This window comes from Raphanus sativus, unplaced genomic scaffold (genome assembly GCF_000801105.2).
Source record: "Raphanus sativus cultivar WK10039 unplaced genomic scaffold, ASM80110v3 Scaffold2289, whole genome shotgun sequence".
NCBI classification, from domain to species: Eukaryota; Viridiplantae; Streptophyta; class Magnoliopsida; order Brassicales; family Brassicaceae; genus Raphanus; species Raphanus sativus.
The window spans coordinates 1-16335 of record NW_026617598.1 but is presented as its reverse complement, the minus strand read 5'-3'; the positions used below and the strand labels follow the sequence as shown (position 1 = coordinate 16335).

General features: G+C 32.6%; 3 protein-coding genes across 4 annotated transcripts; 2 read left to right on the top strand and 1 right to left on the bottom strand.

Moving 5' to 3' along the window:
* Positions 1-3072: 3072 nt before the first annotated feature.
* On the bottom strand, positions 3073-5283 carry LOC108847962 (PTI1-like tyrosine-protein kinase 2). 2 transcript variants are annotated; one of them, XM_018621347.2, is made up of 7 exons: positions 5122-5283; positions 4740-4883; positions 4375-4634; positions 3903-4303; positions 3698-3830; positions 3536-3622; positions 3073-3460 (listed from the first exon to the last, which is right to left on the bottom strand). In XM_018621347.2, exons 2-7 carry the CDS (start codon positions 4843-4845, stop codon positions 3329-3331), a joined length of 1119 nt encoding a protein of 372 aa, XP_018476849.1. In that variant the 5' UTR covers positions 4846-4883; positions 5122-5283; the 3' UTR covers positions 3073-3328. The 2 variants fall into 2 exon arrangements, with proteins under 2 accessions (XP_018476849.1, XP_018476851.1); XM_018621349.2 differs by having other exon boundaries at positions 4375-4631; positions 5122-5282.
* Positions 5284-7101: 1818 nt separating this feature from the next.
* On the top strand, positions 7102-8886 carry LOC130505451 (F-box/kelch-repeat protein At4g38940-like). Its single transcript, XM_057000060.1, has 3 exons — positions 7102-8130; positions 8592-8764; positions 8847-8886. The coding sequence occupies exons 1-3, from the start codon at positions 7102-7104 to the stop codon at positions 8884-8886; spliced, it is 1242 nt and encodes a 413-aa protein (XP_056856040.1).
* Positions 8887-11561: 2675 nt separating this feature from the next.
* LOC130505450 (F-box/kelch-repeat protein At4g38940-like) lies at positions 11562-12716 on the top strand. Its single transcript, XM_057000059.1, has one exon. It carries the CDS (start codon positions 11562-11564, stop codon positions 12714-12716), a length of 1155 nt encoding a protein of 384 aa, XP_056856039.1.
* Positions 12717-16335: the final 3619 nt, after the last annotated feature.

The window sequence follows — 16335 nt, the reverse complement described above, 5'->3', positions numbered from 1 at the left end:
AAATTTTTTTTACTGCACATGGTGCAGGAAAACACCTAGTTTGGTAATATTTGTGACGAACCTGCAAACATAAATCATTATCTTTTTGTAGTACTTAAATGCCTCATTTTTAAACTCAGATCTTGGTAGCACATCCTCTAACTGGCTAAGCTAAGAACATTTTTTTTTCTGAACACCTAGCTAAGAACATTTGAGTATGTTTTGTTTTCATATATATAGACATTGATCCAGTTAAAGCTAGGGCTGGACATTTTATCCATTAAATTTGATTTGATTCCGTTAAGTTGTCGAAGCAAAACAAAATACTAAAAATCAATATCCGTTAAAATCGAGGCAAATCACAAATATTAAAATTTTGGAAAGCGGATATCCGATCCGATTCGTCAATATATAAATACATGTATATCTTGATTATATTTAAAGTTTTTAAATGTATAAAATTATATAATTATTATTCTAATATATGATTTGACATATATTATTCAAATTTTTTTTTTATAAAAGTTTTAAATAAAGGAAGATAAAACATTTATGACAATTATAATTTTTTTCTTAATTTTTGTGTTATTATAAATGTTAACTAAGTTTAAAAATTCAAAATATGTAGATTCATTACTTCTTTTAATTTTATCTTATATATCATGCAAAAAATATTTTACAAAATAAATTTGTAACAATTTTTTAAGATTTTTTGTATTAACCAAAACAAATGAGATATCCGTAAGTATTCGTAAATATCCTCACATATCTATTTATTTTCGGATATCCGTTTTTCCGAATATCCGTATTTTTCGGAAGCAAACAAATCATAAAATTAGATATTCGTAACATTCAAAACAAATCACAATACCTTCAAAAATCCGGATATCCGATCCGTGCCCATGCCTAATTAAAGCTAATCATCTAGAGAATTTTTAGGAACTAATTGTTTTCCCACATATTTAAACTTCTCTATGTGTATCTAAAAGAAAAAACACAATATTTACTTATTTTTTGAAAAGGTTGTAAACACAAAAGCAAAATATTAGCGGATAGAAAAATTAAGTTTGCGTTAACAGCATCCAAATGATGTTTGATGAAATAATGTTGTGTTTAAACATTATAAACATATTTTACCTTTGTTCCTAAATATGCATGCTCTTTTATGTTTTGCACATATTAAAAAACATATTAAAAATAAATCATAAATATAGTATTGTCTGTATTTAGCTATTTTCATAAATTTTAATCATTAGCATTTGAATAAAAACAACTAGTTTTTAAAATTTACATTTTACGATTATTAACGAGTAAAAATACATAGAAAATATAAAATATATAAAAATACGAAAAAACTTCTATTTTAAAACATTAATCTTTTAAAAACATATAGAGTATAATCTAGTGGTTTCTGTTAAAGATTTAGAGGAAGCTGAACAAGGGAAAAATCCTTTTCATGTAACTTTAATATTGGCCAATCACTCTTATCATACTTGAACCAACATAACAACATAAGGAAAAGATACAGAAATGATCTTATGATTTCTTCTCCAATCAATATTAAAGATGTACTCTACCGAGGTTAGAATTAGACAGCAACCAAAGAAGAGAGGCCAATATTAGCAGAACGAGACAAAACCGACAAGACACCAGTGAGTAGCAGCGAAACTCCATTCACAAATGACAAAAGAGATGATAAGAGCACGAAATACACATAGTATAGGAGCCAAAAGACAATGTATAACTTTTTGATATTTTTATACATTCCAAAAACAAATTTTAAACTTTGAAAACTGAAATTTCAAATATGACATTTTATTTATTCAAAACCTCACATTTGTAATTTCTTACTTTGTAGTCTTTAAAAGTTTTTTTATTGGAACACAACTCTCGTTAAACGTTAAACATTTGGAATACACTAGAGGGAAAATTATCAAAAACTCTACAAGAATAAAACATTAAAAGCATAAAAGATGACAATAGAAAACTCTATATGATAAAATAAGATTTAATGGTAATACCAGAAACTTGAAAGATAATCACTTTGGATCGTGATGTTGACACCCAATCCGCACTTCAAAATTTCGTCAAGACGAGATTCATCTTCAGGCCCCTATCGAACAATTACATAATATATCCAAACGGTTATGGACTTGGACAAACATTTTTTGCTTTAAGGAAAGAGCGAATGCGTTCCTCATGAAAAAGGCCCAAGATGATATGGTTTACTCCTCGTAAGAGGGAGATGATGATGATGATGGTGAACACATTTATAAATGAAGATATATTGGACTCTACGAAAAAGAGAAATTAATACTACATTTTGTGCACACCCGTTTCGGTAAAATACTGTCCTTGTGATTTTAATTGTATCTTCGCTACTATTTTATGCTAGAATGATATATGACCATATTTCATGTAGAGTCTAAACTTCAATAGATAGGGTGAGATGACATGGACTCGCACAATACTGTCCTTACTATTTTAATTGTCTTGCCTACAATTTTATGCTACTTAGCTATATGTGATAATTAATATGCTATGAAAAAATAATAGACTAAAGTTTTGGCCCCTTAAATCCTGTTCTTACCAAACATGATATAGTACAAAACTTCATAAATCTCACTCTCTCTTGTTTTCGAAATAAATATTTTTCATTTCAAAGCTACTGTTATTGTTTTTTGATGACAGCGATGGAAAGAACAAGCTGGTGCCACTACAGGATTCTCTATTACATCTGTTTGTCTAGTTGCTTTAATCGGTGTGTGTCGTCGACATATATTAAACCATGTGTTACATCTGTCTCATTAGACCACTTACTTATCTTCCAAATCCAATCTGAAATTTTTAATCTCTCTCTCTCTCTCTCCCTCCAGCTAAGCTAGCACAATAGTGTCGTAATGTTAATCGTGAAAGACAATAAAAAGAGCGGACTTGGCAACAAGAATATTCTATTAGGGGCAATTGCTGTTCGTTCGACTGTGATATACAGTTTGAAATAAACAAAAAAAAATACAGATAGATTCTCTATCGTGGAACATGTAGTAAGAATCAGAACATGCACTGTACACAACTAGCTAAGCACAGTGAAAATAATATAAATGGTAAGAGAGAATCAGATTATAACCTTGAAAAAGACTTGTCAATGAGACCAAATATTCAAATGATTCCCTAAGGAAATGTCAAAAAAAAGAAACAGCAAACGCGATACATCTTTTGTTGTTCCCAATCCAGACAATAACAAATGCAAAACATCAAAAGTACCATCCCCTCCTCCTTTTCACACCAAAAAATACAAAACTAAAACTTTGTATGAACAAAGAATCCAACAACTCTTTAACGCACAAACTCATGAGGACTCAGGTACAACAGGGGCTGGCGCTGGAGGCTTGAGAAGTGGCTGCAAAGCTTTCACAACGATACTCATATTCGGTCTAAACTCTGATTCATATTGCACACACAGTGCTGCCACCGCTGCTAGCTACATTAGAGATGGAAACTGAGTCATTATCATTATATATTTGAGATACTTGTGGGAGTGTAGATAAGTTAGTACCTTAGCTACTGATTTAGGAGGATACTCTCCTTTTAGCTTCGGATCAACACACTGCTTCACTTTATCTTCACTGAGTCTCGGTGTAGCCTGAAATTAATAAAGACAACGAGATCAAGATACAGACTGGGGAACAAGGCACCACAGATAGTAAACAAAACATACCCAGGTTACAAGACTCTGTTGTCCACGTGGCATTGTGTGATCCACAGGTTTCCTCCCTGTCAAAAGCTCAAGAAGCACAACCCCAAAGCTATACACATCACTCTTCTGCGTCAGCTGCCCAGTCATAGCATATCTGCAAAATACAAACACACACGTCATTTTAACTGCCATGTTTACATAACTTCAGGAAGGTTAATAACATTACTCTGGAGCGTGATAGCCAAAGGTTCCCAAGACTCTCGTAGAGTGAAGACGAGCAGCGTTATCAGGAGCTTGGTTCGAGAGATTGAAATCAGCCACTTTCGCTTGATAGTCTTCGAAAAGAAGCACGTTGCTAGACCTCACGTCTCTGTGTATCACAGGAGGCTGAACCTTCTCGTGAAGGTACTCTAATCCCCTAGCTGCCTCGACGGCTATCTTCACCCTCGTTATCCAGTCGAGCGTCGGACCTGGCTGCGCACCTTGAACTCCCTTTCTACCGTGCAGAACGTCGTGGAGCGATCCCATGGTTGCGAACTCGTAAGCAAGAACACGGAGGTTCTCGTCTACGCAGTAACCGACCAGCTGAATGAAGTTCTCGTGCTTCAATCTTGAAACCATTGAAACCTAAGGGAGAGAAGCAAGCAAGTAAGCAAGAGGGATGTAAAAAGACAGTCTCTCTAAGGCAATAACCTAACCTGAGTCAAGAACTCGGTGTTTGACTCAGCTTCAGGGGAAACATCGAGTTTCTTCAACGCAACAGCTTTATTACCATCGCTAAGAGTTGCGTAGTACACTCTTCCGTAAGATCCTTCCCCGATGAGCGACTTTGATCCGAAATTGTCAGTCTTTTCTTCAACCTCTTCAACAGACAAGGGAGGGACTTCAATGGGGAGTGCTTCCTTGGGGGGATCAGGTTTTGCAACAGGTTGTGGTCTTGGCTGCTTATTATTTGCTGCTGCATTGCATGTGTTGTAACAAAGAAACATACAAAGATACTCATCAAATGTATATAATACTAATAAGTATACAAAGCCATATTGTCTGCAAAGATTACACATACCATCAGCAGGTTGTTGGTGGTGCCATTGAGTTTTGAGATGTTTCTCATCATTTGAAATATCAGAATCACCTGATCTGTGCCCACCACAACAGATCCACCTCCGCATGCTTCTTCTTCCTCTCCTTCTCAAAGCTTTTTAAGTTCCTGCAAAACCGTTTTCAAGTCAACTGATTTTAAAACTATTCGTTAAAGCTTAACGCTTTCATCTCAAAAAAAAAGAAACTGGAATCAAGATTGCAACTTTACTAAACCACAGAGAGTTTGGAAACGAAGATCGAGAGGGGAAGCAAATATGTGTCTGTTTAGCTTGCAAACGATCCAAGAAAGCCTTTGAAAATAGAGAGAATTGATTCCAAAAACAAAAGGAAGATTCTGTCTTTACCGGTCAAATCTACAAAACTTGATCAGGCTGAGACTTGTGTCGATCTCTCTCTCTCTCTAGGGGGGTTCGTCTGTGTATGATTGATTGTCTTGTGTGTGTAGAGAGATGAGAGAGAGGGTGAGTGGAGAAGGAGGAGCTTTTGGATGATGAAGACAGAGAGAGAGACAGATGGGCAAAATATAAACCGGCCAAACCAACAGGAAAGCCGACTTTTTCCTCCTTTGGCTTTTTTTTTTTTTTTTTTTTTTAAAAAAATTTTCTTTTGAAGATATTTTTCTATTTTCCTATTTAATTGAACTCAACCAATCACTCACTTTTTTGTTCTTGTGTTTTACTACTTTTTAACTTTAAATTCCAGATATACAATACAACCTAATATATAGAATCAGTTCAGAAAAAAATTCTCTGTACATCGGTTATGCGGCGCCTGATTAGTATATAAGGTTTCCCATCATATCATATGTAGACTAGAGCATAAATAATTAAATATGAACCAGATTTATTCTTAAATTTTCAAAAAAAAAAATTATACTGCTTTGAGAAGCGTTATTGGTGAAAACTGATGACGTGTATATGCTCACAATCAGTCAATCACATTAGAAAGACTTCAGTCATGATATCTCTACATATTGACTCAATCTTAAAGAATATTCTTTTTAGCTGGTAAAAATCACATTCAACATGGAAAAAAATCAATTCACGATTTGGTTTATTCAGAATTCAGAAAACAGAACGGGGGTTATTGATTTAAGAATTCTAAAAGAGTTATAAAATTCTGGGAATCTATTATTATTGGTTTATAGATTTTTAAAGTCTTACCAAAATCCATTGTTATTGATTTGAAGATTTTTAAATTGCATTCAAATCCTTTGTTATTCATAAAGTTTAGTTATTATAGATTCTACTATTCTATTAATATTTTTTTTTTTTGAAGGTGGATTCTTTTTATTTTACTCATAAGACTAGACTTTCATAGGATTTTTGAAATCTGTGTAATAAGAAAAACATACACATATGCAGCATATTTGTCTACGTAAACCAACTCACACTATCTCATGTGATCTATTATCTTTTTCTTTATAGTTACATATTTGATAGACAAACTCACCAAAAGAAACTCACATAATCTGTACTTCATTATATTTTTTATAGTTTCAATTTGATAAAACAATCGTTTCATTCAAAAATGGTAAAGAAATCAAACTCATATGACAACTAGAATGGTATTTACATTTCAAAAATATAGATCTTGCTCATAAATATTACCAAAATCCAAATCATTGTCAATAAATATTTAAAATTTCAAAACATAAGTTAGTTTAGTTTTATAGATACATATACAATTAATTTTGATAGAATATAAATAATCACAAAAATAACTAAATTTTTATCCTAAGTTAATGTTAAAAATATTTTATTTGTAATTATATTAATTTTTTAAAAATAATAATCATGTATTTGATTTACGTTATGATATATAGCAAAAAAAATTATTGCCATATTTTAAAATATTGCGCAAAGTTAAAAGTATATTATTTACATTTATGGTATATAGCAAAATTTCCTATTACCATATTTTAAGAATTTTTAAAAACCATAATGTGTATATGTCATAATAAGATGGAAGAAGAAATGTATACATAATAATTTTTTCAAAACTCGCTTTTAATTTATTTTTTTTTGTAAAAATATTTTTGATGGATTATTCTATAAAAAGTTGATAAAATATATGTGAAACTATATATATGTTCCTCTTCCCCCAAAAGAAAAGCAAAAAGGTGGCGAGAGAGAGAAAGACGAGCGGTCACCGTTGCACCTTGAGTTGTTTTCGCCCTAGCTACCATCGTTGTTCTCCATTCTTGTCCCAATATCAGATCGGAACTCTTTGAAACTAAGTGAAGGAGAATTTAGGGTTTTTCACTTTCCCTTCCCAGTTTGATCGTTGTAGACCTACCCATGTTATCCAAAAGGTCCAAAACTATGGCAGAGAAGGACAACTCATCATCAGAAACACCGTCTCTGATTCTGTCACTACCAGAAGAAGTCATCATTGACATCTTAGCGCGTGTGTCCAGATGGGTGTATCCAACACTCTCCCTCGTTTCCAAGCAGTTCCGGTCACTGGTCGTGTCACCTGACCTATACGCAAGACGATCTTTGTTGGGATGCACCGAAGACTGTCTCTACAATCTTTTCTATGAAAGAGAAACCGGTCTCCGCCATTGGTGTATTCTCCTCCCGGAAGCCAACGGTAATCGCAGGTTGGTCCGTATCCCTTTACTTCCCGCTCTGACTCACGGTGAGAGCTTTGTCGCGGTAGGCTCCAAGATATATATGTTTGGTGGGACTACCATGAGTGCATTTAGCATAGACTGTAGATCTCACACGGTGGAACCCCTTCCCAGCATGCCTGTGCCCATGCTTAATACAATGGCTGGCATCATCGACGAGAAAATTTATGTAATGGGCCGCTTCTATGACTATAAGAATGGCATAATGGTGTTCAACACAAAAACACAAATGTGGGAGCCCGAGGTCTTAAACGGTGAGGAGCAACGTCAAGACCCGGGCTTGGATTATCTTGTGTTTGACTGGGTGGTGATGTATGACAAGATGTACGTGAGGGATCATATTGAATGTTCTGTTTACGATCCAAAGGAAAATAGATGGAGACCAGAGGGGATTCTGAGTTCTAAAGATTGGAAGAACGCTTGTGTTATTGATGACATATTGTACCACGGCTTTAGTGTTTATGGTAATTATAATTTATGTACTTATGATCCAAAGCTTAGGTGTTGGGGTCTGGTTAAAGGTTTGGGAAAGTTGTTATCTGGGATGTGCTGGATACACGCTGCGAATTACGGTGGGAAGCTGGTTTTGTTTTTTGCTAAAGCAATTTTTGATGGAAGAAGAAATGTAACATCCAGTAAGGAGATTTGTTGTGTGGAGATTTCGCTGGAAAGACGTCAAGGAGGAGAGATTTGGGGTAAAGTTGAGTGGTCTGGTCAGGTTCTGGTTGCGGTTGCTGAGAAATCTCGCATACGGAAATCTCTAAATGTTATAGTTTGATGCATGAACTCTTCATATATGCATGAACACCAAGTCTTGCTGCATTTTCTTTTCTTTATATCTAAATGTTTCTTGTAAACTTGTGTTTTGAACATTCTTTGCAAAACCCTTACTTTCCGTTATGTTAACTTATGCAATAGAATTTAGGAATAACTTTTCTTTTTTTGTTCAACAACTATATATTCTTATGTTCTATAGTCTTGGGTAAAATAGTTTCTTAAACGTTGCAAAAACATAAAACATAGCTATTTTTATATTTGAGTTTGTCTTCTGTTAACAGACAATGTATCTGCTGCTTTCTCCACGTGTACTTCACTGATCCCAATCTACAAACCTCTTGATTGATATTCACAAACCAGATCCTTTCGTAAGATTACAGTCCTCTTCATTGTGTGTTCCAGAGACCAGAGTTCAACAACAAATTTCACACAGGTTTTAGTAATCTCATCCATTGGCTTGCTCTTAGCCCTAGCAGGACGCTACGTCACTCCAAGAGCATCCCTAATCTCAGATTTTCTCACAAATACAAAGGCCATGAGAAGCTCAAGAAATGTTCTCAGTTCTCACTACATTGGTAAAATCAATCTACACTTGAAATCTCTATGATCAATAGATTATAAGGAAAAGGTGTTTGTGTCTCCATTCTAATTTTGCAGTGCGGCAGATGGGATTCAAGGACAGGAGAGAATGTCCTAATCTATGCAAATTAGCCAATGAGTCATAAGGAAATCAGATTGCTGTGAGGAAGACATTTACAGTTTCTTCTCTGTAGAGTCTGATGCTGATTCGCTCTTCATTAAGCTCGTTGAGAAGTTTGAGAGATGTATTCTCAGTTACTTTGCTTACCACTGGATCCATGCTGATCTCATGATCAGTCAGGTTTCTGCAGGAAAACAAAAACTGTCATAATCCAATAATTTTTTTTTTTTGTAAACTTGTCATAATCCAATAATTCTTGCTAAAATTTATAAGTAATAGACCAAAAACAATAATTCTTGCTTATAAATTTTCAAAATAAATTCTCAAATTGAACTGTCAGTTCAATTATGTCTGATACAAAGGTTGCTACAATAGGGAAATTACATGGAAGTCGAACATTACAAAAAGAAAAAAAAATCTAAAGAATTCAGCCGAGAGAAATTAAAAATAATTGAGCTGAACAAAGTATGATGCAAAAAGATATACGTAATCATATAAATATGTATACATTAAACTATAACATGTTTGATAGATTTTTTTTTTTTTTTAAAACTGATTTATTATGATCGTCTAACCAGATTTGAAACCTAGATTTGAGAAAATCTGCAATAAATTGCATAGTCTGGGAATCGAACCCCAAAACTGGATGTACAAACTTTTATACCTTAACCATTAGGCTAAGATACTTCCATGTTTGATAGATTAAACTATAAAATTTTAAATTGAAAAAATAAATTCGAAACTATCTATTCTATTAAAACTGAAGTACAATTGAAAATTAACCCTTACTTCACTATTTTAATTACATCTTCTGCCATCGATATTAAGTATTGTTATCTACTAATAATTAGGTTTTCACGTTTTTAGCAACCGGGCTTTACCAACCCAACTTTAAGACCACTATAAATAATTAATGGGTTTTATTTTACTAAGTAGTCTGCACGTAATATAAATATTCCTAAAAAGTAGTAGAACCATCACCTACCTACTAATTTAACTTAACAAGACCCTAACTTTTAGCTACCATATTAACCACAAATATGTCATCTACATTATTTAAAAGTGAAATATATTTGAAATTTGTTTGAAAACATGGATAATAAGTTTTTTAATGAGTTTTGTTTGGAAACATAAATAACAGTTTTTAAAAAAGTTTATTTGAAAATATTGATAGTAGTTTATTAAGAAAAAAAATAATGGGCTTATATGTTATTAATAAAAATTGAAAGTTCATTATATTATGAAAACTATCCATTTGGTCGAGCTTTTAAATATAAGAAAATGAGCTAATATAATTACATAATTTTTTTTTTGTGTAAAATAATCATAAAACAAAATTTAAACTTTATATACATATTCCAAATAAAAATAATAATTTAAAATTGATTTTATATCAAAAAAATTAAATTCAAATATATATATATATACAAAAATTGAATTTTACTAAAAAAAAAATTCCAACAACCATTATTAAAAAAATATTTTCAATATATACAAGAAAATACAAATGGCCCAGTTTCATACACCAATTCAAATTATGGTTTTTGTATTTCACATTAAATTTTTAAAATATAATATATATGAAATTATATGATTACTCATATGATAATACATATAAAATACGATTAATTATATGATGACATATATGATATATAATAATGACCAGGGGTGAGCGTTCAGATACCCATTTTCAGATTCCATTCGGATATTTTTGGGTTTCAAGTTTTGGGTATCCGGGTTCAAAGATTTCAGTCTCATTCAGATATTTCTAAATTTTGGTTCGGGTTCGATTCAGATCTTTGCGGGTTCATTTCTGGTTCGAATAACCCATTTAAATTATTTTAAAAAATTTAAAATTCATTATATACTTTAATTTTATCAAAATCTACAAACAAAATAATATATTACATATAAATTTGAATAAAATATGTCAGAATACCTAAACTTAACATATAAATTGGTTTGATTTAAATATTTGGAAAGAAAATCAATAAATATTTTAAATATTTTTGATATTTTGAGTATACTTTAACTATTTTAAATATTTACTTTTAGTTATTTGTATATATATTTTAAGTATTTAAATCAAATTAAAAGTATCATATATATATTATGGATGTTTTTATATACATTAAATCTAAAAATAATTAATTTATATAAGTATATAAATCTATTTTGAATACATTCGGGGTACCAAAATACTTTGGTTTGGATCAGGTTTGGTTATCTAAATACCAAAATTTTTAATAATTCAGATATTTAATCAATTTCGGTTTGAGTTTAATACTATTTTTTGCGTCGGGTTCGGTTCGGTTCTTTGGATTCAGATTTTTCCCTTATCTCTAATATTAACATGAAAAACAAATAACAATATTTTGGAAAAATACACCCGCACGGACGTGCGGGTCAAAATCTAGTATGTCTTTAAACCCTATAAATATGTATACATTCCTCTTACCGAAAAGAAAAGCGAAAATCTGGAAAGAGAGAGACGCGCCGTCACCACTGCACCCTTGAGCTGTCTTCTTCGTAAGCCACCATCGTTTTTCCCCGTTCTTGTCGCAATATCTGATCGGAACTTTCTGAAACTATAAAACAATTAGGGTTTTGCGCTTTCCCTTCCCTGTTTGATCGTTGTAGACCTACACATGTTATCCAAAAGGACCAAAACTATGGCAGAGAAAGAGAACTCATCACCAGAAACACCGTCTCTGATTCCGTCACTTCCAGAAGACATCATCATTGACATCTTAGCGCGTGTGTCCAGATGGGAGTATCCAACACTCTCCCTCGTTTCCAAGCAGTTCCAGTCACTCGTTGCGTCGCCTGAGCTATACGCAAGACGTTCTTTGTTGGGATGCACCGAACACTGCCTCTACGTTGTTCTCTGTGAGGGAGAAAACAAGCGTTGGTATACTCTCGGACGGAACGCCAACGGTAATCGCAGCTTGGTCCGTATCCCTTCACTTCCCCCTCTGACACGCGGTGAGAGCTTTCTCGCGGTGGGATCTAAGATATACGTGTTTGGTGGGACTAATGACACGAGTGATTTTAGCATAGACTGCAGATCTCACACGGTGCAACCCCTCCCCAGCATGCCTCTGCCCATGTCTGATACAAGGGCTGCTATCATCGAAGATAAAATTTACGTAATGGGCCGCTTGGGTGACTTTCAGAATCTCATAGTGTTATTCAATACAAAAACAAACATGTGGGAGCCTGAGATTTTAAAGCCAGACATCGAGCTGCATGGTGAGCGCCGGAGCTTGGATAGTTGTTTGGTGGGTGGGTGGTTGGTGTTGGCTAATAAGATGTATGTGAATGATTTTACTAATTACTGCCTTATTTACGACCCAAAGGAAAATATATGGAGACCGGATGATACGCTGCGTTCCGTAAAGATGCCTACCGCATGTGTTATTGATGACATGTTATACTACTTCCCTACATTTCTTGATTTTACTGACAACGATGATTACGTTGCTATAAATATAAGAACCTATGATCCAAAGCGGAGTTGTTGGGGAGTGGTGAAAGGTTTGAATAAGCTGTTTTCTAAGATGAGAAGTTTTCGGTGTATTCACGCTGCGAATTATGGTGGGAAGCTGGCTTTGTTTTATAGTGGAAGATATGGAAATTATTGTACAAGATATGGAAATTATTGTACAAGAAGAGACGTAAGATCCAAGAAGAAGATTTGGTATGTGGAGATTTTGCTGGAAAGACGTCATGGAGGAAAGATTTGGGGTACAGTTGAGTGGTGTGGTAAGGTCCTGGTTGCTAAGGATTCTTGCAATGTGCTGAAATGTCTGAATGTTATCGTTTGATGCATTAATTCTTCTTCATAACACCAACCTATTAAAGAAGCATATGAAAAGTCTATTTAGACTCTTTTGTTGCTTTTCTTATCTAGTGTTTCCAAAGCACTTGTGTTAGATATATTCAATAAAAGTGAGAAACAACTATTGAACTATATATATTCTTATGTTATATAGCCTTTGAGTAAAAGAGTTTCTTAAACCTCGCAACATACATGCATCATGCATGGAGAATACAAAAAACAAACATCCGGAGTAATAGGACAGAAAGCTTTTAAAGTACAGTGCAGTGCATGTGGAGAAAGTAGATATATTGTCTTGTAACAGAAAACGAACTCACATACTGGTCCCAATCTTGGAGTTTTACCTATCTTTTATCTCATATGTCTCTTGACTTGATTGATGATCCCCAAGCAAAATCCTTTCATATGCTTAACAGATCAATGTGTGTTCCAGAGTTTAACAGCAATTACAACAACTTCCGCACAGGTTTTGGTAATCTCATCCACTGGCTTGTTCTTAGTCCTTGCACTCCAAGAACACCCCTCATCTCAGAATTTCTCACAAACACAGAGGCCATGAGAAGCTCGAGAGATTTTCTCACCACGTTGGTAAAATCAATCTACATTTATCCTCTTTGAAGTCTCTATGATCAATAGATTATAAGGAAATGGTGTTTCTGTCACCTTTCTCATTTTGCAGTTCAGCAGATGGGATTCAAGGACAGGAGGAATGTCGCTATCTCTGCAGCTTCTTCTCTGAAGAGCCTAATGCTGATTCTCTCTCTTCATTAAGATCGTTGAGGAGTTTCAGAGGTGTATTCTCCGTTACTTTGCTTACCTCTGGATCCATGCTGATCTCATGATCAGTCAGGTTTCTGCAGGAAAACAAAAACTGTCATAATCCTTTCTTGCTAACATTTTATAACACTAATAGACCAAAAACATTACATGGGACTTTGTTTCAGATACTCAGTGAGCCCAAGAAGAAGCTCAAGCACATTGTCATTGCAGCGACGAGGTGATCCCAAACAACAACAAAAACAATACAGATTGTTTTCTCCTTCTTGTCCCAATTAATTGTTCCTTGGTTGGTATATAGGGAACAGAGGCTTGAGAGGGTGACTAAAACTCTAAAAGTGGCAAGAGTGTTCAACACGTTGGTGCTGAAGAAGATCCCAAGCCTTGGTCGAATAATATTCCAGTTTCTCTGGCACATTAACAGTCAATTGTAGAAAAAAAGGATGTGGATATTGGAGACTCTGAACATTTGACATCAAACAATGAGACTGGCGCTGCCACAGAAGAACACTCCAGTAAACAAGAGCATGGAAATAATAATGGAGAGACTGAACATTTGTCACTAAAAATTTATGAATCTAAATTTGGAGTTGGCCAATATTATATAACAAAGCAAATTGGTGTTTATAATGACTATTTTTGTGATATAAGGTTTGAAGTTTCATCTTGTGGATGATAACCAAACATGAAAATCATAAGAGATCGAGAGTGAATAATCAGAAGAAAACTAACAGAGTTAATTTGTTTGAAGCTCGGATGACATATATGGCTTCTAATGAAAAGTCATTGTCAAATGTATTTTTGTTCAATTCCTTTGTATTTTATGTAATTCATTGTTTTTTTTTTGTTTTTGTTTAACTCTTTGTATTAATAACTAGGTAATGAACCCACACGATATCGCGTTGAACTCATTTCTTATAAATAAATAATTATTATTTAATTTATATTTTATAGAAAAATTAATTTTATTATCAAATAAATTTTTCATGTCAAAACGTATGAAAATATTTATTTATAGATAATATTAAAAATGTATATTTTATAGTTTGAAATTACAACTAAAATAAAAATACATCAATACTAATAAAATTATACATTTTTATTAATTTAGGTAAGTTACTTTAAAATTTTAAATTATATTACTTTATAATAAATAAAACATCTCTTTTTAAACATTAAAATAGTTTTAAATAAAAATATATTGTTTACTGGGATATGTGTAAGCTAATTTAATTTAGTTAGTATTACAAAATCATGAGTTATGTGTAATATGAAAAAATAAAGAGACATATTTGTATAAAATTTAAATATTAATTTATACACAACTCTTGAAACAAATAATAAAAAGACACATTTTAATATATAATGAAAAACATAATTTTTAACAAGAAATAAAATTCCTAAAAAATACACAATTTTTTCAACACTGTTTGGGATTTTTTCATGTAAAAAATTATGAGATGCAAATTTCATGTATAAAACTTAAGAATTTTAAATTTTCATATCAATACACTGATTTTTAGATATAAAACAATTATAAATATTTATGAAATATTAATAATAGATATTAGCATAATAAAATGAAAATACATAAATATTTGTATAAAAAATTAAGACATGCAACCTTCCATATATATGAATAGTCACATATTTTTTAATTTAAAGGTGGTTATTTTGAAATGATAATTATATGAATATTCGCAACTTTTCAAGTCAAATAGTCATATGTTTTCAATTTAAAGGTAGTTATTTTGAAATGGTACATATACGAATAGTCACAACTTTTTATTTAAATAAGTACATCTTTTTAATTTAAATATTAACTAATATACAAATCTAAAAATAAATAATAAAAGGACACATCTCAATATATAATGAAAAGACACAATTCTTAACAAAAAATAAAATTGCTATCAAATTCTGAAGATTAGTTGTTAAGTTAATCAAAATCTCTACTGTTTCTGAAAAGATGAGCTCACTATCACCATAGTTAATTCTATATCAATAGATAAAATTCTAAAGATCCGGTGCAATTATACAATTCAAAAAATTTAAAATCTCCTAAAGTTGCTTAAAACAACCAGTGGGTAGAGTAATGACGATCACATAAACTTCATAAAATTTTGAAAATTATGTGCAGTTATGTATTTTAAAAATTCTAAAATCTCCTAAAATTGCACGAAACAAACCAGTGGATAGGGTAATGACGTTTAAATACAATTTAGGAACGTCTTAAGACATTCCAAAGATGTCTCGTGACATTCAACAATCTTATGTGCAATGTCCACATATGTCTTAGGATATTAAGTTTTTCTTCGAACGTCAAACGACCACTCTTCAGTAAAACTACCATAACTTTTGACTAAGAACCCCAATTGACCTCAAACTGGTGGCATTGAAAAACTTATCAAAATCTCTACCGTTTCTGAAAAGATGAGCTCAATTTCACCATAGCTAGTTCTCTATCAATAGATAAAATTCTGAAAATTATGTGCAATTATACATTTCAAAAAACTAAAAATCTCCTAAAGTTGCTTAAAATGTACTAGTGGGCAGTGGTAATGACGTTCACAGACAGTTCAGAAATGTCACAGGACATTATACAACTGTCTCTGGAAGTTCACAGATGTTTTAGAATAGTAATTTACCTCTTCAAGCGTCAAACGACCACACTTCATTAAAACTATCATAACTTTTTACTGAGGACATTCCAAGAGAGTCCTATGACATTCCAAGAAAGTCCTATGACATTCCAAAGAAGTCTTATGACATTCCAAAGATGTCTGGTGACATTCCACAACCTTATGTGCAATGTCCACAGATGTCTT

Excerpts from the sequence above, each read along its gene's own strand:
- LOC108847962 (XM_018621347.2), bottom strand. The coding sequence starts at position 4,845 with ATGCGGAGGTGGATCTGTTGTGGTGGGCACAGATCAGGTGATTCTGAT. Across the intron at positions 4,304-4,374 it reads ACACCGAGTTCTTGACTCAG|GTTTCAATGGTTTCAAGATT; the intron begins GTTAGGTTATTG and ends TCTCTCCCTTAG. Across the intron at positions 3,831-3,902 it reads TTTGGCTATCACGCTCCAGA|ATATGCTATGACTGGGCAGC; the intron begins GTAATGTTATTA and ends TGTATTTTGCAG.
- LOC130505450 (XM_057000059.1), top strand. The coding sequence starts at position 11,562 with ATGGCAGAGAAAGAGAACTCATCACCAGAAACACCGTCTCTGATTCCG.
- LOC130505451 (XM_057000060.1), top strand. The coding sequence starts at position 7,102 with ATGGCAGAGAAGGACAACTCATCATCAGAAACACCGTCTCTGATTCTG. Across the intron at positions 8,131-8,591 it reads AAGTTGAGTGGTCTGGTCAG|AGACCAGAGTTCAACAACAA; the intron begins GTTCTGGTTGCG and ends TGTGTGTTCCAG. Across the intron at positions 8,765-8,846 it reads TCTCAGTTCTCACTACATTG|TGCGGCAGATGGGATTCAAG; the intron begins GTAAAATCAATC and ends CTAATTTTGCAG.